The sequence below is a fragment of the Elephas maximus genome, chromosome 17, assembly GCF_024166365.1.
Source record: "Elephas maximus indicus isolate mEleMax1 chromosome 17, mEleMax1 primary haplotype, whole genome shotgun sequence".
NCBI classification, from domain to species: Eukaryota; Metazoa; Chordata; class Mammalia; order Proboscidea; family Elephantidae; genus Elephas; species Elephas maximus.
Window position 1 is genome coordinate 61,826,400 of NC_064835.1, and position 22,896 is coordinate 61,849,295.

Consider the following 22,896-nt stretch of genomic DNA (forward strand, 5'->3'; position numbering starts at 1 on the left):
ATTTTTAGACAAAAAGAAATTAACACACAATTTCTCCTGCCTCCTCCTCCATTTTATTTCCTACTTTTTGTTGCTATACTCATGGATATATTTCCCCCCCTCTATAAAAAAAAACAAAACAAAACAACTGTATTTCAACTATGTTGTTGGGGGTAGATGCTACTGAGTCAGTTCTGACTCATAGTGACCCTATCCACAACAGAATGAAACACTGCCTGTTCCTGTGCCATCCTCACAATCTGTGCTATGTTTGAGCCCATTGTTGTTGTCACTGTGTCAATCCATCTCATTGAGGGTCTTCCTCTACTTTACCAAGCATGATGTCGTTCTCCAGGGACTGGTCCCTCATGATAACATGTCCAAAGTACGTAAGACAAAGTCTCATCGCCTTAACTTCTAAGGAATATTCTGGCTGTACTTTTTCCAAGACAGATTTGTTCTTTTTTCAGTCCATGGTATATTCGATATTCTTCACCAACATCATAATTCAAATGCATCAATTCTTCTTCAGTCTTCCATATTTACTGTCCGGCTATCGCATGCATTTGAGGAAATTGAAAATACCATGGCTTAGGTCAGGTGCTTAGGTTAGGTGTCCTATAGGGTCGCTATGAGTCGGAATCGACTCGACGGCACTGGGGTGTTTTTTGTAGGTCAGGTGCACCTTAGTCCTCAAAGTGATATCTTTGCTTTTTAACACTTTAAAGAGGGCTTTTGCAGCAGATTTGCCCTATGTAATACACTGATTTCTTGACTGTGGATCCAAGTAAAATGAAATTCTTGACAATTTCGGTCTTTCTCCGTTTCAATCATCATGTTGCTTACTGATTCAGTTGTGAGGATTCTGTTTTCTTCATGTTGAGTTATAACCCATACTGAAGGCTGTAGTCTCTGATCTTCATCACTAAGTGCTTCAAGTCCTCTTTGCTTTCGGCAAACAAGGTTGTGTCACCTGCATATTGTGGGTTGTTAATGAGCCTTCCTCCAATTCTGATTCCATGTTCTTCTTCATATACTCCAACTTCTCAGATTATTTGCTCAGCATACAGACTGAATACGTATGGTGAAAGGATACAACTGTGACGCACATCTTTCCTGATTTTAAACCATGCAGTATCCCCTTGTTCTGTTCAGATGGCTGCTTCTTTCTTGTTCTATGTAAAGGTTCCTCATGAGCACAATTAAGTGTTCTGGAATTTCCATTCTTCACAACGTTATCCATAATTTTTTGTAATCAACTCAGCCGAATGCCTTTGCACAGTCAATAAAACAACAGTAAACATGTTTCTACTAGTATTCTCTGCTTTCAGCCAAGATCCATCCAATATCAGCAGTGATATCCCTCATTCCACGTCCTCTTCTGAACCTCCCTTTAACTTGTGGCAGTGCCCTGCCGATGTACTACTGCAACTGCTTTTGAATGATCTTCAGGAAAATTTTACTTGTGTGTGACATCAATGATATTGTTCAATAATTTCCACATTCTGTTGGATCACCTTTCTTTGGAATAGATACACATATGGATCTCTTCCAGTTGGTTGGCCATGTAACTGTCTTCCAAATTTCTTGGCATAGATAAATGAGTACTTCCAGCATTGCATCCATTTGTTGAAACATCTCAGTTGGTATTCTGTCAATTCCTGGAGCCTTGTTCTTCAGCAATACCTTCAGTGCAGTTTGGACTTCTTCCTTCAGTACCATCAGTTCTTGATCATATGCTACCTCATGAAATGGCTGAACATCCAGCAATTCTTTCTGGTACAGTGACTCTGTGTATTCCCTTCCATCTTCTTTTGATGCTTTGTGTTGCTCAACATTTTGCCCACAGACTCCTTTCTACTGCAACTCGAGGCTTGAATTTTTCCTCCAGTTCTTCCCTCTTTGCTTTCTAACTCCAGATCTTTGCACATTTCATTATAATACTTTACTTTGTCTTGTTGAGCCGCCCTTTGAAATCTTCTGTTCAGCTTTTTTACCTCATCATTTCTTCCTTTCTCATTACCCTCTACATTCAAGAGCAAGTTTCAGAGTCTCTTCTGACATCCATTTTGGTCTTTTTTTTCTTTCCTGTCTTTTAAATGACCTTTTGCTTTCTTCACGTATGATGTCCTTGATATCACCCACAACACGTTTGGTCTTTGGTCCTTAGTGTTCAACGCGTCAAATCTATTATGAGGTAGTCTCTAAATTTAGGTTGAATATCATCAAGTTTGTTCTTTGGCTCTCATGGACTCGTTTTAATTTTCTTCAGCTTCAGGGTGAACTTGAATTTGAGCAATTGATGGTCTGTTCTCCATACAGCCCCTGGCCTTGTCCTAACAATATTGAACTTTTCCATTGTCTCTTTCCACAGATGTAGTCGATTTGATTTCTGTGCATTCCATCTGGCGAGGTCCACGTGTATAGTCGCTGTTTATGTTGTTGAAGAAAAAGTTATTTCCAAAGAACAGGTTGTTGGTCTTGCCAAATCCTGTCACGCTATCTCCCGCACGTTGTTTCTATCTCCAAGGCCATATTTCCCACATCTGCATTCCAATCACTACTGATTATCAATGCATCTTGATTGCATGTTTGAACAGACTGCAGAAGTTGGTAAAAATCTTCAATTTCTTCATCTTTGGAGTAGTGGTTGGTGCATAAATCTGAGATGCCTTGTAGGTGTTTGGATATTATCCTATCACTGACAAACTTGTACTTCAGGATAGATCTTGAAATGTTGTTTTTGACATTGAATCTGATGCAGTTCCTCTTCAGCTCACTAATGCCTGGGATATTGATCTTAAAGCGTTCCGTTTCATTTTTGACAACTTCCAATTTTCCTAGATTCTTACTTTGTACATTCCATGTTCCAGTTATTAATGGATGTTTGCAGCTGCGTCTTCTCATTTTAAGACATGTCACATCAACAAATGAAGGTCCCAAAGCTTTAATCTATTCACATCATTAAGGACAACTCTTTTTGTTAAGAACATTATCTTTTTTTTTTTTTAATTTTTATTGTGCTTTAAGTGAAAGTTTACAAATCAAGCCAGTCTCTCACACAAAAACTTATATACACCTTGCTACATACTCCCAATTGCTCTTCCCCTAATGTGGCAGCCCGCTCCCTCCCTCCACTTTCTTTTTTCATGTCCATCTCGCCAGCTTCTAACCCCCTCTTATTTCCCCTCCAGGCAGGAGATGCCCACATAGTCTCAAGTGAAGGACGACTCTACTTTGAGAAGGCAGCTCCCCACCAGTTGTATTTGGAGCGCCTTCCGGCACTACATCAGATAATGTTCTGCTGCTATTCATAAGGTTTTCACTGACTTTTTTTTTTTTTTTTTTTTAGAAGTAGACCACCAGGTCCTTCTTGCTAGACTGTCTTAGTGTAGAAGCTCCACTGAAACCTGTGCACCATGGGTGACCCTGCTGGTATTTGAAATACTGGTGGCATAGCTTCCAGCATCACAGCAATATGCAAGCCACCACAGCATGACAAACTGACAAATGGCAGATTTCAAGAACAGTATAATAAATATGTTATCTTTTGTTTTAGAATACTATCACACTTACTTGAGTTTAGACTGTACATTTGAATACATTTAGCATTCACTGCCAGCCACTTCATACTACAATGTCCCCATCTGTTAATTATTTGATTCATCTCCAGAAAATGGGAGTTCTTGCATATTTAGAAATATTTTTCTGAGACTTTTACACGTGAATGGCAACTTAATTGGGTATAGAATTCTTGAGTGAAACTGTTTATCTTAATACCCTATAAATATCACTCCATTGTTTCCTGGCTTCCAACAAAACTGAGTAGACTGCAATACATATATTCAACAAAGGACTCATACCTAGAATAAATAAAGGGCTCTTACCAATCAATAACAAAAATGCCGAAACGTAAGAGAGTGGGCAAAAGACTTGAACAGGTACATTACAAAAGAGAACATATCAAAAAGTGCTCCACTTCATTAGTCATCAGGGAAATGCAAATTAAAACCACAATGAAATATCATTATATACCTACTGGAAAGGCGGATATAAAAAAGACTGATGGTCCCATTTGCTGGTGTGAACATGAAACACTGCTGATGGGAGTATAAATCATTACAACCACTTTGGAAACCGATAACTAAACTAACCCAGTGCCGTCGAGTCGATTTTGACTCATAGCAACCCTGTAGGACAAAGTAGAACTGCCCCATAAAGTTTCCAAGGAGCGCCTGACGGATTCGAACTGTTGACCCTTTGGTTAGCAGCCATACCACTTAACCATTACGCCACCAAGGTTTCCCATTGGAAACTGATAGTACCTACTAAAGCTGAACATACGTAACTTCACTCCCATGTATATATCCAACAGAAACACATACATGCATCAAGAGACATATATACAAGAATGTTTATAGCAGCATGATTCATAATTATTCCAAAGTGGAAACAATCCAAAAGACCATCAATAAGCTAATGTATAAATTGTGGTATATTCATAAAACGGAATACTGTACAGCAACGAGAATGCACAAACTACAGGTATTGCCACATACGACACAGCTGAATCTCACAAGCAACACTACGTGAAAGAAGCTAGAACATAAAAGAGTACCTCCTACATGATTCCATGTATGTGAAGTTCAGGAACAGGTGAAACTGATCAATGTGGTTAGAAATTAGAAAAGCAGTTAACTTAGGACAGGGTTAGCAAAGTTCTTCTGTAAAGGGCCAGATGGTAAAAGTCTTAGGCTTTGCAGGTCAGATAGTCTCTGTGGCAACTACTCAGCTCTACCACTGTAGTACCAAAGCAGCTAAAGACAATACAGAAACAAAAAAGCATCCCTATGTTCCAATAAAACTTTTTTGTTTATGAACGGTGAAATCTGAATTTCATATGATTTTTATGAGTCATGAAATATTATTCTTTTGATTCCCCCCTTTTTTTATTGTACTTTAAGTGAAAGTTTACAAATCAAGTCAGTCTCTCATACAAAAATTTATATACACCTTGCTGTATACTCCTAGTTGCTCTCCCCCTAAAGAGACAGCATACTCCTTCCCTCCACTATTTTCGTGTCCATTCGGCCAGCTTCTGACTCCCTCTGCCCTCTCATCTCCCCTCCAAACAGGAGCTGCCCATATAGTCTCATGTGTCTACTTCATCCAAGAAGCTCACTCTTCACCATTGTCATTTTCTATCCCATAGTCCCCGTCTGAAGCATTGGCTTTGGGAATGGTTCCTGTCTTGGGCTGACAGAAGTTCTGGGGACCATGACCCCCAGGGGTCCTACTAGTCTCAGTCAGACCATTAAGTCTGGTCTTTTAACGAGAATTTGGGGTCTGCATCCCACTGCTTTTCTGCTCCCTCAGAGGTTCTCTGTCGTGTTCCGTGTCAGGGCAGTCATTGGTTGTAGCCAGGCACCATCTAGTTCTTCTGGTCTCAGGCTGATGTTGCCTCTGCTTTATGTGGCCCTTTCTGTCTCTTGGGCTCATAATTACCCTGTATCTTTGGTGTTCTTCATTCTCCTTTGCTCCAGGTGGGTTGACACCAATTGATGCATTTTAGATGGCTGTTTGCTAGCATTTAAGACCCCAGACACCACTCTCTAAAGTTGCCCAGCCTTTTCAAGTATAAAACCACGCTTAGCTCACAGATGGCAGGCCAGATTTGGACTGTGGGCCATAGCTTGCCAGCTCTTCCTTTAGAAAGACCAGTGCTAAGTAACTGGGAATGGGGTGCTGGTAAAGTTCTGTTTTTTAAATCCAGATACTGGTTACACAAGTGCATGGCTTTTGTAAAACTTTACTGAGCTGTATACTTAAAATATGAATGTCTTCCTATATGTCTACTTCAAAAGATTGTTTTCAAAAATTTATGAAAAAAAATTCTATGTGATCAGCTTGATTTTTTTTTTTGGTTAATTTATTTTTAGGTTAATCCTCATCCTCGAAATTCAGTAAGTTCATCAGGATCAGGATTTGTCAGTTTTTATTCGTTTTCCTGGGGTCATGATGAATTTCTTATCAGGCTTACTTCATCTCAGAAAAGCATCCTATCTTTGACTCCTGCCTTTGTTCAGTTTGTCCCGTGCGGTTCATTGGGAACCAACATCAGGATGTGGAATCCCCACTGCCTGTCTTCTATATCCATCATCTCCACTCTGATAATGTTCATCTCTATGTTCTGCTCCTGCTTTGGAGTGATCTCTCAAGCCTGTCCTACCTCACTCATTTGCTTTTTCTATAACTCTGATTCTCCTTTTTGCAGCTTCTAATGCGGTTGTAGGGGCCCTGGTGGCGCAGTGGTTAAGAGCTCAGCTACTAGCCAAAACGTTAGCAGTTCAAATCCACCAGCCACTCCTTGGAAACGCTAACGGGGCAGTTCTACTCTGTCCTATAGGGTCACTATGAGTTGAAATTGACTCAAAGGCAACAGGGTTTTTTTTTTTTAATGCAGTTGTAATTATTTTGTAATGGTATGATTTTCCTCCTAAATTTAATTCAAGGCTCTTGTGGTTTCTCTGTAACCTTATTCTAGAACCTCATATTTCATTTCTGGCTTCACAGTAAACATTTTCTTCAACTTCCTTGTAAGTACATAAAACCAGTTGTTCAAACTTGTGTTTTCTAATGTAAATCTTCATTTTCAATGTTGTATTAACCCCTTCACCTTCCCCACAGAATGTGAACGGGTTCTGTATTGGATTTTTTGTTTGCCTGCTTGTTATTTAATCTTTTAATGGAGGAAGCTTATCTCCAGGGATTCTCTACCTTGGCACTAATGACACTTTGGACCAGATAATTCTTTGTTGTGCAGGGCTGTACTGCACACTGTAGGGTGTTCAGCAGCATGCATGGTTTCTAAGATACCAGTAGTACCACACCAGTTGGGATAAGAAAAAGTATCCGCAGACACTGCCAAATGTCCCCCACGGTAAGGGGAGCAAAACAGCCCCCAGGTGAAAACCACTGGTCTAGAATCTTTTGCCCAAAAGTAAGACTTTGCCGAATCTCCTCACTTCTCTCTCTTTACCCGGACACTGCTCAAATTCTTCCCTTAAAATTAAGTTAGAAGTTAAGCTAGAAAATTGGATGTTACAGAGGTTTCAATGATTAGTTCAAAAGTTCAGCAGGCTAGTGGGTAAAGGGAGGAACTGGGGCTGGCTGCGGATAGCTGCAACTGGGAAATTTAATCTCCATGCACTCTGTTGGGGTCAACGCCTCTAAATTTGTATGTGTATTTGTGTGTTGCGTTGTGCTCTGTTCTGATGGGGACAGATGCCCTAGATTTTTAATTTATTCCCTCATATGGGAGCAAGCCGGTTACTCTTAATAAAACATCATGTTAAACTGAAGCACCACAGTTTGCAGGATTTTGTTTGGTGGTTCAGCAAATATTTTTCTCTGCACGATGACCTTTTTTTTTGCTGTTATTGGCCCTCGGATACAAAGCTGGCTCCTAAGATATGATTTTCCATCTCTCCAGCCAACTGTCCTCACCCAACTGTACACCCCCATCAGCAGGTGGGGCAGAGGGGGGAACGAAACCTGCTTGCATTCCCCACTTTCCAAGAGCATGCCTTCCAGATGCATGGTCTCTAACCCATCTGTCCAAGGAGAAGGGGTCCCTCTGAACTTCCACTATTGCTTTTCCCAGCCCTGGGAGTTGTATACCCCAGCGTCGTCCTTTGGCACTCACAGGATCTCAAAACGGCATGCAGCCCTTGGAATTCATGGTTCAAGATTGCGGCTATTCCCAAACCTCAGTTGATGAAACTTTTCCCTCTAATTTTGTGTCTTTTGGTTCCTTTTCACTAGGTTTCAGGAAAAGGGTATTTGCTATCTTGCTGTAAAGTCCCCATTTTTCCTTTCAGTCCCCAGTGTAATATTTCTTCCTTCTCCATAAAGGTAAAATCACAAAGAAAGGAAAACGCTCAACTCTTCTTAAAGAGGAATCTGTTTTATGGCTTACTTCAGTAATCAGAGTAGAAGACTGCTTTTTTTCCTCCCCCTAAAATACATAGTAGAAAGCTTTGACGGTAGAGCTCAGGAGACTGAAATTCAATTTTTGAGGAAATGCTGGTTATGTGACCCTAGGGGTTTTTCTTCACCCTGTGCACTTAATTTTACACTCATTAAAATAGAAAAATATGCTCCATTCCATTTCTGCATGAGGCTAGAATGAACTGTATCCTTTTTGCTCTAAGCAAGAGATATGAAACATAAGAAGCTACTCTTTACTGCCCAACAGAAAGAGGGATCCTTAACTTCTGAATGAGCTCTTCCACCTTCCCTATCTCCTTCCACCTAGACTAGGGACCCATACTTTCCCGGTGCAGAGCTTGTGGCCAGGAACACATATAGGAGCACAGACTATGAACTGGTTCAGAGATGGTTCACAACTGGTGTACAATCAAAGCACTGGTGTCAAAATCACACGAAGACAGACCCGTTTGTACCTATCTTCATTTTCCAAACAACCCTATATGCTCTCTTGGTTTCTGGATGTAATTTTAATAGACTTAAAGTTAACAGCTCAAGACTGTGTAACTAACTACACTGAACTTCCATGACAGTTAATAATCGACTGCTAGCCTGAGGCCTTGTGGCAGTCGCAAAGTCACAACAATGGGCAGGCAGGAGGTAGGCCCTACTCTGGATCAGGTGGGCTGCCTATGAGTCCACAAGCAGCATGCTGGGCCTGCTGGCAGCAGACATAAATACCTTTATAAACAACAGGCACAATCACTGACAACAAAATTAAAGGTAAGAAAATCATGACTGAACTGATCTGTGGTCTTTGTGGTAATTAAAAACAGAGGTGGAAAAAGGTTGACCAGTTAACTAAAACTATGCAGGGTGCTTGTAACCATCTGCTCAGCAGCGGTCTAGATGCTTTAGAAATACGACATTCAGTCCCTGCTCTTAATGAACCTGGAATCTGATAGAAAAGACTACTGGTAAAGCACATAAAGTAACAAATAATGTCAAACAAAGAAGAATCCAACATTAAATCTTGACTCTTCTTCCACACTGATGTTGTCAGCTTCCTGGCCTTGAAATTATTCATTTTTTTTAACCTATCCTCTCCCTAATTTCTTACCGTATCATTCCCACGCCTCCTGTTTGAGCTTCTGTCCCCTAAATGTTGGTATCTTCCATTCTCAGGCTTCTTTTTATCTACATATTTAGCCAATGAAATGACCACAATGGAAACTTCAACTACCATCAGGCTGCCCAGGAGCCTCCAAATTATAGATCCAACTAGCTGGACAATTCCAGGTCCCACAGACATCTCAAGGTCCAAAACTGCTCTCCTCCCAGTATTTCTCATCTTGGTGAATGGTACCACTACCCACCCAGCCACCCAACCAGGAACACTGGGAGTCACCTGTGGCTGCCCCTTCTTCCTTGCCCCTACTCCAACTGGTAAGCAAACCAGTTAATTCTTCTTCTTATTCTCTTATCTGCCTCCTCCTCTTCACCCTCCTAACTCAACGTCACTCTCTTCATTCAGGTCCCCATTATTTCTTGCTGGATTGTGCTTGAGCCTGCAAACTGGTTTCTCTGCCTTTGGTATCATCCCTCTTCCCATGAAACCCTCCTTTCCAGCCACTCCCAATCTCTCAGCAGTCACACTAGAACTACTCCCATTTCTCCATGTTCTCTCATCTCTACATCTTCCTGTGCTTTTCCATGATGCTTTTCATCTCCACATTTTCATGCCCCTTTGCCTGGGACACTCCATCTTCTCCCTGGTACTCTATCAACTTCTATGTATCCTTTAAAACTCAGATCAGACACCACCTCTTCCAGGAAGCCCTCTCTGATACCTTCTTACCTAGGGTCAAATTCATCTTTATGTTCCTCCAGCATCCTGAATACACATCTAAAACAGCACCCATAACACTTACTTGTGTCTTCTCCAGACTGGCGGTCCTAATTTTTTATTGTACCCTCTCATCAGTGACCACATGGCCAACATTAGTATATTTGTTTATAAGTATACATGTGCCACTGTAGTCAAATTAGTACATAACACACACAAAATAAAATAAAATAAAAAATTGAAAGAATAAACGCAAATAATTCTAAAAACTTCTTCCCATACTCCAAAGGATGAAGACATGCAGCCCCCTGGGTTGCAAGGCAGCCCACTGAGGAGACCACTGCTCTGTAAGCCCCTTCCTCAGCTCTACAGCCTAGGAGCCAGTACATGGTAGGGTCTCAGGAAATGTCTCCTGAGTAAGTGAACCACTATGACGCCTTTTCGTCAGTGAACATGCTACAGTCCACAGCTACACCACCCAGTAAAGTAGCCACCAGCCACATGCAGTTACTGGGCACTTGAAATATCCACAGTCCAAACTGAGATGTGCTCTAAGTGTAAAATATACACGGGATTTCAAAGACAATATAAAAAGCAAGGTAAAATATCTCTAATGATGTTTATATTGATTACAGTTAAAATCTATTTTGGTTTAATCCACTTAAGTAAAATATTATTACGATGAATTTCATTTTTTTTTAAATGTAGCTACTAGAAAATTTAAAATGACACATGTGCCTTGTAGTCTATTTCTGTTGGGCACGATGGTCTGCAGCATTTATCATATACATCATATACATCTCTATCATATGCATCTATCTTGTCCCTAGTAAGAGACTGAATCAAAGTAGAATAAATATTGAAAACAAAACTGAACAAAAGTATTATAAAATAAATTTGGTTCGATAAAGCTGAAGTCGCAAAGTGGTAACGATGCTTCAATGCAGTTCTTAAAATTCATCAAGATGAAAATAACTAAGTCATATGCTCAAATCAAGAAACCAGAATACCCCACCAGGATGAATTAAACAAAGTAGAAAGAGGAAACAGAGAAAAAGTAAAAACTGATTTAATAAAAATGGAAAAAACAATAAATGTAAAGTCTTGTTTTTTTAAAAAAGCCAATAACATAGATAGAATTCTAATAAATCTCACCAAGAAAAATAAGAAGGCATAAATAAAACATTATCAGGAATTATAAAGGGATATAAAGAAAAGGAGAACAAACCTAAACTATCTATCCACATCTGTGTTAACTGACAAACTGTGTGGGGGCCAGAGCCCTGGAGGTTGCCTTTCAATGTCAAAATGTTCTAGTTTGGGATGTAGACACCAAAGTCTAAGGCTCTGGCTGAGAGCTACCACATGCCTAGGAAGATTCTAAGATACTAAGTTGTTACTGAAAACCAAACCCATTGCCACTGAATCTGACTCATAGTGACCCTACAGGGCAGATTAGAACTGCCCCATACAGTTTCCAGGAAGTAGCTGGTGGATTCGAATTGGCGACCTTGTGGTTAGCAGCCGTAGCTCTTAACCACTACGCCACCAGGGTTTCCAAGTTGTTATTAAAAGCTATTGTAAAACAAGAGTTTCCCGTTAAGCCCCAGAGTTCAGGGTCTACTTAGAACTAGAGGGGTTATGGAGACACGTTCCAGCCTGGCGCAGGGCGGAAGCTCAACAGAATGCTCAAAGAAGGTGCACAACGGGGCTAACTTTAGGAAGTACACTTGGTGTCCAAATCTTCTGTTGTCTAAAAAAAATATTTAAAAGACAAGAAGTTCCTCTTCATGTCAAACTGAATACGAGTGGGAGGAAATAAGTTCTCACAAAGATAGAAACTACAGGAAATAGACTTTACGTTACTATAAACAGAGAACTGGGGTCCATGTTGATGGTACCTGTGGCTACTGATGTCAGCCACATTCACCGGACAATGTCCCTCACTCCCTCACTTCCACCATGCCCCAGCCAAAGGAGATGTAATTCCCGCATCGGCCTTTGGCCACTTCATTACGCCAGGAAGATCAGCTAGTTGAACATTCAGGATTTCTATGAAGGCAACCCCTATCATCTATGTCTCCTAACCACCGGCTTTTGCTACAGTTTAATCTCTCCAGCTGCCTGTAGCCTGCTCCATGTAAACTTCAGAACAAAACTTAAAAGCTAACATGAACTCATTTCATCATCTATAAAATGATCAAGTCAGAGCAGATGATCCAAAGGATGCTTTCCCACTAAAAAGTCAATTGGACTCATTCCCTGTTCTAAACTGGCTCCCCTTGTGAATTTTCCCTTTACTGAGAACAGACAAAATACGCCACCAGACTCTGCCGCTCACTGTCCTGTCTCTGACCATGGTGTTAGGAGATGGTTAGGGGCATCTCCAGTGTATGCCTCAAAATACTAGAAATGTATCAACACTCTCCTCTCCGAATAATTCAGCATAGAACTTCAACTTCTGCTACGTTTCCTCAAACCTGTACAAATCATATGCCTTGTGGAATAAGGCATTTTATTTCATATCTTTTAAATGTTCTTCTGTGAAGCTTCAAGGGGTACCTCTCATTCTAGTATTTCAAGATTCAGAGAATAAGCCCATATGAATTCCCTCCATACCTTCAGAAACCACAGTCTTTATGCAAGAGTAAAACAACACTCTTGGTGTGTGGGATTTTAGTTACCTGGTGATGCTCATGTTGGCTAAAATTGCTTACTTCGCAAAAATCACTAAAGAACTTAAATATTAGGTTTCTTTTCTATGCTATAAGACCTTTTTATGCTTTTTATAAAGCTCTTACCATAATTTAGTATCGATCAGTTACTATAAGAACTTGATGGAATCTCCAAATTTCATGGCGACTTCTACTTGAAAATTCTTCCTTATATTGACCTGAAACTGTACCTACCACTGGTGAGTGGATGAGTTTCTGGAATATGGGACGGACCCATCTGAGGATTAATCCCAACATAAATAGCCTTTATTCCTAAACTTTGTCCTGAGCCAAGGTTACAAAGATGATGGAAGCACCTGTTCAGACTTGGGGGCTCCAGACACTTCTGGAAAACAGGGCGGCATTCTCTAACATAAATCCCAGCATCTCCAGAAACTGTTTCCAAGGCAATCTCTTCTTCTTTGGTCCTTTTCATTCCTATAAGCACTGTTTTAGTTAGGAGGATCTATTTCTCAACTAAACAATCTCAATCATGGTATGGCTTGGCGGTTAAGAGTCCATCTGCCTAGGCTCAAATCCCACTTCCACCATTTTCTAGCTGTATGACCTTGGTAAGTTACTTAATCTAACTTCAGTTTCCTCCTACAGCTGTTACAAGGAATAAATGAGCTGATGACTGTAAACTACTTGGCACGGTGCCTGGAACAGAGCAAGTGTTCCATAAACACTATTATTATTGTTCTCAATAACCCCCTAAACATCTCCTGATACAAGGTTATCACTCTCCACCAGTTCATCTTCCATGCCACTGCTGAGATATACTTCCAAAAATTTTTGATTATAAAATACATATTTCATTATAAAAAAATTCAGAAAACACATGAGTGAAAAATCACCCATAGTCTGACTGCAGAGACAACCACTGTTAATTAGGATGTATTTCCTCCTAGACTTTTTTCTAATTTTTTTTTTCAAGCTAGGTGAGATAATCATTTAGATGCCATGTGTTTCTGCTGTTTTCACCAAACATCCTCCCATGACTTAACATTTGTTAATACAAGTTAGGGTTGGTTTTAATTCTTTAGAGTGGGCTTTCTAATATACAAATTGGAGCAATGAACAGTTGGTGATGACTGGGATCTCTGCTTGCCTTATCTCCTGCCCATTGTCCACCCCTGCCATTCCCCACTGGCCAAGGCCACAGCAGCCAATCCACTGCTGGGTTCTGCTGACGCCGACAGTCTACTGCCTGCACTTTGGCTCACTGGCTCTAAGCTAAGGCTACGCCCTGCTCTACCGGCATGGCACACACATAGTATTGTTATCCTTCAATGCCTTTTCCATAGCCCACGAGCTCATTTCTGTGCCCCCAAGCCCCAGCACGGTGGTTGGCACACAGTAAAGATTTGCCAAATGAAAGACAGTGAATAGAAGCCAAGCCAGGCCTCAGCCCTCTGCCTTTCCTGACACCCAGGCAGACTTACCTACGCAGTCGCAGGTGGGGAACTCGGCCTGTGCTCTCTTGGCCGGTGTGTCCAGCAGACTCTTGGTGGGTGTGTCCAGGTACTTAAGAGGTGACTCCAGGAAGCCGCTGAGGGTGGGTGTGAGTGGGTTCTCAGCCTTGGTGGGTGTGGCCTCCTGGCCTCCCTCCTCTGGATGGAAGCAGGTGGTAGACAGCACAGTCACAGCCCCCGAAGACTCGATCTTGATTTGCTTGGGTGAACGGGTAGCAAAAGGGCTCTCAGGGGCTGGGAGACACGTTGGCTGGTTCTCGGAGTCCTGAATGGGCACGGATGGGGGGCCGGGAAGCCCAAAGCTCTCCCCAAATTCAGCCTCAAACTGCCGGATGAGCTCTTCCAGCTTGTCATCAGCAGGGGGAAGAGGGCCAGTGGAGCCCGCCTGCAGAGTGGCCATGGGGCTGGGGGACCTCGTTTCCTGAGTAGGGGGCAGCAGGCTGTCCCCAGAGGGACTTGGTGCAAATAGCGCAAGAGAAGGTTCTGGGGGTTGGGGGACAGCAGAGCCCTGTGAGGTGGGGAGGGGGGCAGGTGGGTGTGCCTGCACCTCCTCAGGGGCTGGCGACCTCAGCCCTTCCAGAACGATCTGCCGTAGGGGCAGGAAGAGGGGCTGTGTGTCCCGCAGCTTGGACTTTTTTATCTGAACGGGCTTTCGGACAGTGGGTTTGATCCCAGGGGCAGCTTTCTCGGTTCCCATGGGACCTCCAGAGGGTGCCAGGGGCTTCTTCTTTTTCTCTTTGGGTGGTTTGTCTGGAGGCCGTGGGGCCGGTGAGCTTGCTGGGGCCCACCAAGCAGGAGCAGAAGGCTCCGTAGGAGCAGGGAAGGTGGCATCATGGGCCTGTTCCAGGAAGAGGCTGCGCTTGTGATGGAGGTGCTGCTGCAGGGCGGCCTGGGCCTTCTGGTGGGTGTCAGGCTCCGAGGACGGCGGGGGAGCCTCCTTCTGGAGGATGGGCGACAGGGACGGGGCTGGAGAGGAAGCAGGGGCCTCAATCTTGATCTTGGGCTTGCTGGGGAGAGCTTCAGGCCGCTTGAATACTGACTGGATGTAATCACTGGCGCTGCCCAACAACTGTTCCAGTTCAGCCATGGGGTCAGGGCTTGGGCGCGGCATGGGCCACGGGCTCCGAGGAGTTGCTGGTGGGGTGTCAGTGCCCCAGGCTTCAGAAAACTCGGTTCTAGGAGTCGCTGGTGGGAAGGCAGGGCTATCAGGAGCAAAGGATGGGTGCTCTTCAGGGGGGGCCACAGGCCAGGAGGGGGCCCGGAGGTAGGACTGGGGAGATCTGAAAGGGGCAGGAGGGGACAAGGCCTCAGGCAGGGGGCCAGCAGCCTGGGAGGTGGAGTGAGAAGGCTGGGGGAGGGCAGACGAGAGCTGCGTGAGGGCCTCAATAGCAATGGCGGTCTGCAGGCTGATGTTCTTCTCCTTGGCGATGCTCAGGGCACTCTGGGACAAGGGCAGGCCCTCCGGGGGAGGTATCTGGGGGACCTCGGCGTTGAGGAGTGGCCGGGTGCTTGGTGCCGGGAGGCCAGCCTCACCAGAAGGCAGAGTCCCTGGGAGTCTGGGCCGCTCCTCCCCTCCCTCCACAACCACAGACTTGATCTTCCCCTCCAGCCACTCGAGGTAGTCAGGGCATTCTGGGCCATCGCAGTTGCAGTTGGGTGGTTTCATGCCATGCCGTGCGAGGGCCAGGGCCGTCTGCAGCGTGTCAAGGTCTTCACTGCCAGCAGAGCAGCTCTCAGGCCCTGGCCGGGGTTCCCTGCTGTTGTTCCCCGCCTCCCGACTCATCTCACGGTTGAAGGTTTCATAGAGCCGTGTGCTAAGGGCCCCATAAGAGGACACAGCTTCGGCCACAGCCGAAAAGGCCACCAGATCGTGAGCATCTTCCAGGCGAGCGGTATGGGTTGGGCCTGGGGCAGCGTCCCAGTCAGACTTCTGGTCTACCCGCCAGGGACCCCCAGCCCCCAGCAGACTGGGCCCAGCGGGCTCTCTAGCACCATTGACTGGCACCCCTGAGGAGCTTAGCTGCCGTGAGTCCCCATGGAACACTGGCCCTGAGTCCATCTGACCTGGAACGGGTCCATCAACTGGGCTGAGCTCTGAGCCTGTCTGGAGAAAGAGAGAGAGAGAGAGAGGAAAAATAAAAGGGAGAAAGATGAGCCATGATATCTGAACAGCATCGCCCTGTTCTACACCACTCAAATGCACATCTAAATCACACTTTTCTTGCAAAATCTCTCTCAACCTCTGGCACAACTTCTTAAACCTCAATTCATCTTCCCATGCTTCCTTGCTTCACCAGCAGAAATGGAAAGCAGACCTTTAAGAGTCCCTAATGTTGAATTGCGAATGCTGCTCTGACCCTTTCGGAGCCTCGGATCAATTACACTGATGAGGCTCCCCTGAAACCAAACAGTTTGTTAAAGAAGCACAATGACCAGAGTGACACTAGGACCATATTTATTGTCAGGAGGGAAAGGAAGCCAATCAAGCCAATCATGCAACAGTGTGTTGTGTTGTAAGTGCAAAGTATGTGTGTGTAGGGGTAGGGGTAGGGAAAGGGCAGCTGTGATGAACAAATTCAGCCTGGACTAGGGGTCAACCATAGCTTCTTGGTGGGAAGGAACCCACAGTTCTTGCCTTTCCCACTACCATTCTTACTTGAGCCCGGGCTGAGCTCAGAGACCTGATGACAACATTCCCACTCTCAGGCCCAGGCTGATGGAAACACTGCTGAGTGGACACCACATGCTGTTAGCCCCAGACCGGGCCCATCATACCAATGACAAGTGAGCTGCTGCAAGGAAAAAGACTGAGGCTTCTCCTCAAGCCCAGGAACCACCATGATATACACGATGCTCACTAAAGCACAAAAAGGGGGCGGCAACAAGAGGAAAGGGTCCAAGAGAACCTAGCCCAGCAAGTTAAAAGCCAAGCAAAGATGTAGAATTGAGTTAGTAAGATTAGTCCCTCAGAAGGGAAAGCCGTTCCTTATAGAATGCCAACAAAAAAAATATAGACAGAATGACGGATTTAAACCAAACCCACTGCCGTCGAATCAAGTCCAACTCACAGCGACCCTACAGGACAGAGTAGAACTGCTCCATAGAGTTTCCAAGGAGCTCCTGGGGGATTCGAACTGCCAACCTCTTGGTTATCAGTAAATGCTAAAACTAGGAGTGAAAATTTGATGAGGTACAGGATGTATACACGACCTCAAAGTATCTCTTTGTAAATTCCTTAATTACAGCAGTAACTTTATAGTGCAGAAACCTGGTGGACACCACCTTAACCAAATAATCAAAGTCATCGTCACCAACATCAGGACACACCAACATCACGTGCCTCTTGGCAAGATATGCTGAGAACGACGTACGTAATATTACTCACACAGAACTCCTGCCAAAATGTATAACCTGAATCTAATCGAGAGGAAGCATCAGGCATATCTAAATTAAAAGGCATTCTAGAAAGTACCTAGATTATTCTCTCCAAAAATCTCAAACTCAAGAAAGACAAAGGCTCTTTCAGATGTCAGGAGCCTAAAGAGACAGGACAGACAGCTAAGTGCAGGATCATAGCACAGATCTTAGAAACGAAAAAAGAAAAATAGCTTAAGTACATTATTGGGAAATTGATAAAACTTGAATATGGATGGTGGATAGGGATACTGTGTCAATCTTAATCTTCTTGATTTTGATCACTGTCCTATGTTATATAAAATAATGTCCCTGTTCTTAGAAAATATACACTGAAGTATTTAGGGGTAAAAAGGACACGGTATCTCCAATTTAATCTCAAATGGCTCAGAAAAAATTGTGTATGTAAAAGTATGTACATAACGACAGAGAATGACAAATGTAAATATTTTGGATATATGGGAGTCACATGTACTATTCTTGCAACTTTTCCACAACTTTAAAATTCTATCGTAATGAACTTAAGTATTTAAAACAAACGGCTCAAGTGATACTAGTCCCAAGACTGTCAAACACAGCCATCATGGGCTCGACAGCAGTGGTGGGAAGCTGGGATTTGGGATCAGCCCCAGGAGGGGAGCAGAGGCTCCAGCCTGACGTTCTCGCTTCATCTTCATCGCTGCCGCTGCTCTGGCCACAAAGGAACCTGAATGCTTTTCCAACAGGCCATGTTCTCTGATGTTGCCCAGCTTTTTTGCATATGAAGTTCCCACTGCCTGGAATGCCACTGTGGCTTATCCTTCAAGCACCAACCAGCTCACTGTCACCTCCTCCCCAACCTACTTGGCAGAATTACCTGTGGCTCCTCCCCCTGGGCTCCCATAGCACCTTGTACCTGCCTCTATTAGCACTTAATAAATGTCATGCCACTACTACTATTTGTGCAAGCAACTGCTGCCCCCTCCAGACGGCAGTTCCCTCAAGGCAACATCCAAATTTTAATGACCTCGGTGCCTCCTGCCCACAGGTGGGGCAGTAACAACTCTCAGTTGAATGAAAGTCTTCCCATCCCCAACACTGGGCTGACATTCCTTCCTGGGACTTCTGCCATGAACACACATGCCTTTCCCTGACCCTGGCAGAAGGTCATCCTTCAGACATCTAGGAATGTGGCTGATCACCCAGCACTCCCTTCCTTCCTTCTTAGAAACCAAAATCACTGTGGTTGCAAGGGCTGCAAAATCTGAAGTGGTCCAAGTATACGTGTTCATGTATAAAGGAGAGAGGGAACATGCACGGTGAAGGAGAAACGTGAGACAGCAGCATGGATTTACAAGGCCAGTGTCAGGAAGCCAAATGCTGCATGAACTGGGCTTCCCCCAAATGGTTAAGACAACCAAAAGGAAGTAAGAAGTTATTTTTGGTGTGTGAATAAGAATAGGGACAGGGTAGGCCTGCTCTTGTGCCTCTGAACTCCCTGGGAAGGAAAATACTTTTCAGACCAAAAAGAGGAGAAAGGGAAGATTAGACCCAGATACAAGGGAAGTGAAGCCAGCATGGGTGGGGAGATTTCCAGGCCAGGGGATGCCACTGATGCATTTTTCAACACCTGTTGGTGATCCTACAATCTGAAGAAGGTGCCAGCAAGCAAGAAAAATACAAGTGTCATCCATGACTTTATCCCATTGAGTTTGAGGATACCTCCAGACAAGATTCCTAGAGGAGTAACTAAAGGAACCCCAATGAGTTAGTTACAAGGGAAAACCATCAATGCCCAACTAATCTCACTGCTTTGTGCCATGCGGTCATTGGACCAGCAGATGGGAGACATCATGGCTGATAGGTCACAAGCTGGCAGTGACCATGAAGGCCAAATTCACTACAGATCTATTTTGTTTGACCTACAGTGTTCAGTCCCTGGGTGATGCAAATAGTTAAGGTGCTCAGCTGCTAACTGAAGGGTTGGAGGTTTGAGACCACCCAGAGATGCCTGAGAAGAAAGGCCTGGTGACCTACTTCTGAAAAATCAGCCACTGAAAACCCCATGGAGCACAATTCTACTCTGACACACATGGGGTCACCATGAGTCAGAATCAACTCGATAATAACTGGTTTCTACCACCTGTCAGTTTACCATACCGTGGTGGCCTGTGTGCTGCTATGATGTTGGATGCTATGCCACCATTATTTCAAATATTAGCAGGGTGACTCACGGTGGACAGGTTTCAGCGGAGTTTCCAGACTAAGACAGGCTAGAAGAAAGGGCCTATGACCTACTTCTGAAAATTAGCCAATGAAAACCTTACAGCTTACAACACAACACTGTTCAACCCAGGAGGGATCAATCACTAGAAGAGGACATCATTGTTAGGTGAAGCGAGGGCCACTGAGGTAAGGGAGACCCTAGATGAGATGGACTGGCACAGCAGCTGCCATGATAGACTTGAGCACGCTGGAGGCTGTGATGACGGCGCAGGACCAGGCAGTGTTTCGTTCTGTTATACATAAGGTTGCCATGAGTGAGAGTTGACTCAATGGCAGCTAACAACAACAACGCAGTGTTAGGTTTTTGTTTTGTCGACGGCACTGGGTTTTGGGTAATGTTAAAAAAACCAAGAGATTTTACATGAGTTTCAGATTTTCTTGAAGGTTCACACTTCCATCTGGCAAATTTATCTAGAACCGAGCAGCGGCTGCCGCTTACCCAGAGTATAACTGTTCTGGCACACCACAGCTTCACCACTCCACACAGCCTTCTTGAAACCAAGGTCAGGGGTCAGGGATTATTTATGAATTGACTGAATTAATTATCACCTCATTCATTTGTGTTAACTGCCAAGCCCCTGTAGGCATTTGAGTTTGCAACTCAGCCTGTAGATGTTTTTGAGTTTCCCAGGTCTGCCCGATTCCTCTGAGGGCTACTGGGAGTCAGAGGCTAGGAAGGCTGCTCACCACTGGTTGGATGATCAGCTGGCGGCGGCGGGGGTGGGGGGTCTTTATTGGCATTTCATTCCCTTATGCATGGGCCGCCATAAGGCAGGGATGAACTCGATGGCAGCTAACAACAACAAAAGACTCCGAGAGCTAACTGATGGATGGTACACTCAATGTGATGCGATGGAGCAGCTTCAAAGGGTATTCTTATAACCCAGGTTTTTCAAACGTTTTTTACCATAATCTTCAGTAAGAAATACATTTTACATTATGATCTACTACGTATTTTTATACACACACACACAAAGTTTTGCACAACAGCACTTCCCCTTACCAGATGTATTAATATCTTTTCTTTTTCTTTTTTTTTTTTAATGCTGGTTGTAACCTTCTGAGTTGGTTTCACAGTCCAGTGACTGGACACACAGCCTGACACACACAGCTGTAACCTAACCCCGGGCAAGACCTGCAGCACAGGCAGGGCAGCCTGCTCTGCTCCAGACAGTCCGACCTGAACACAGGATGCTTCTGGGGCTGCACCACTGGGGCTACACAAAGAGAACAAGCAGGACAGTTCAAAACCTAAGAGGAACAGGTTCCTTTTAGTTCTGAAAAGAAAAAACTCAGGAAGAATATGACAGGTCTTTAAACATCGGAAGGCCTGTCATTTGGGAAAGGAATTGGATACTATGTGAGTGGCCCTGCAGGGTGGAACTAGAAAACAGGTGAAGCCAAAGAGAAAGAGTTCAGGCTTAATTTAGGGAAGAACTTTCTTAGTGCTGAGAGATTTTCGAAAACACAGTGAACTCTGCCCCACTCCTAACCAGGAGGCGGCAAGTTATCATCAGCCGAGATGTGGAAAAGGAGACCAAGTTGTCATTTGGAAACTACTGGTGGGGAGGCCAGGTGATGCTGGAGGAGGACGGGGCCGTTTGGGACCTTTCACCTCAGACATCCCCAACTCTAGAACCCTCCGCATTTTCTCCCTCAATTCTTATTCCCTCTGGCCTCTAACAATCACCACTGTTAATTTGTACATTTTGTCTGGACCCTTCAACTGGCCTCTAGCCAGCTCCATCCCCTGGAACATGCTACAAACCCTGTCACCACCCCCCGCCCACAGCTAGCTTGCCTAAAACATAGCTGAACACCACCCCCGCCCCCCGCCCCAACTCTCCCCACCTCCAGTAGCTCCTTTTCCCACTTCCCTGCTTTTGCCAGCATTCCTGCACTGGCCAATGCTTCCAACATAAGCATCACCCATGTTCTTCTGCGCTCCGACTCACCTAGTCACCAGATACAAACAATTCTAAACGTGAACTCTCTCTTTTCTATCTCCCTAAATCTCACTCATCCAGCCTCTGGCTGTGTCCTCACAACAACCCCCTCCTCGTAAAGTCCCCCTTGGCCACTCCTACTTTCCACAGGTTCTGTACCACATTCTGGGCACTCACCCTGCACAGCCACCTTCTGTTGGGAATCCTTTCATAGGTGTATGACCTACTATACTATAAGCTCCTTGAGGGTAGGCAGTGTTCAGTATGTGTTCACGAACCTCTTCTGCTTCTTCCTCCCAAGGCACCTGGCTGGTACAAGCCTCTTCATCTCTGCTCCAGCCACTAGGGAAGGCCAGCCTGTGGAGCTCTAGGCAGTTGATGATCTCTGCTCTATCACGGCACTTGTCTTATCGCAAACACAGTTGTTAGATGCCATGGAATGGGTTCCAACTCATAGCGACCCTACGTACAACAGAACAACATTGCTCAGTCTTGCGCCATCCTCATAATCGTTGCTATGTTTGAGCCCATTTTGCAGCCACTGTGTCAATCCATCTCATTGAGGGTCTTCCTCTTTTTCGCTGACCCTCTACCCTACCAAGCATGATGTCCTTCTCCAGGGACTGGTCCCTCCTGATAACATGCCCAAAGTACATGAGATGAAGTCTTGCCATCCTTGCTTCTAAGGGGCATTCTGGCTGTACTTTTTCCAAGACAGATTTGTTCATTCTTCTGACAGTCTGTGGTATATTCAATATTCTTTGCCAAAATCATAATCCAAAGGCATCACTTCTTCTTTGGTCTTCCTTATTCACTGTTCAACTTTTGCATGCATATGAGGTGACTGAAAATATCATGGCTTGAGTCAGGTTCAGCTTAGTCCTGAAAGTGACATCTTTGCCTTACAACACTTGAAAGAGGACTTTTGCAGCAGATTTACCCAATGCAATACGTCGTTTGATTTCTTGCCTGCTGCCTTCCTGGATGTTGATCGTGTATCCAAGTAAAATGAAATCCTTGACAACTTCAACATTTTATCCGTTTATCGTGATGTTGCTTATAGGTTCAGCTGTGAGGATTTTTGTTTTCTTTACATTGAGATGTAATTCATAATGAAGGCTATTGTTGTTGATCTTCATCAGTAAGTGCTTCAAGTCCTCTTCACTTTCTGCAAGCAAGGCTGTGTCACTGGCATATCGCAGGTTGTTAATGAGTCTTCTACCAATCCTGATGCCCCATTCTTCTTCATACAGTCCAGCTTCTCAGAT

General features: G+C 44.3%; 1 protein-coding gene across 5 annotated transcripts in view; it reads right to left on the reverse strand.

Annotated features, from left to right (window-relative positions):
• TET3 (tet methylcytosine dioxygenase 3) overlaps nt 1–22,896 on the reverse strand; it is a 124,968-nt gene that overhangs the window by 41,682 nt on the left and 60,390 nt on the right. For all 5 annotated transcript variants that reach the window (XM_049856471.1, XM_049856469.1, XM_049856468.1 and 2 more), the window contains one exon: nt 13,974–16,107. In XM_049856471.1, coding sequence (XP_049712428.1) covers nt 13,974–16,107 — 2,134 coding nt within the window. The remainder of the gene's footprint in view (nt 1–13,973; nt 16,108–22,896) is intronic.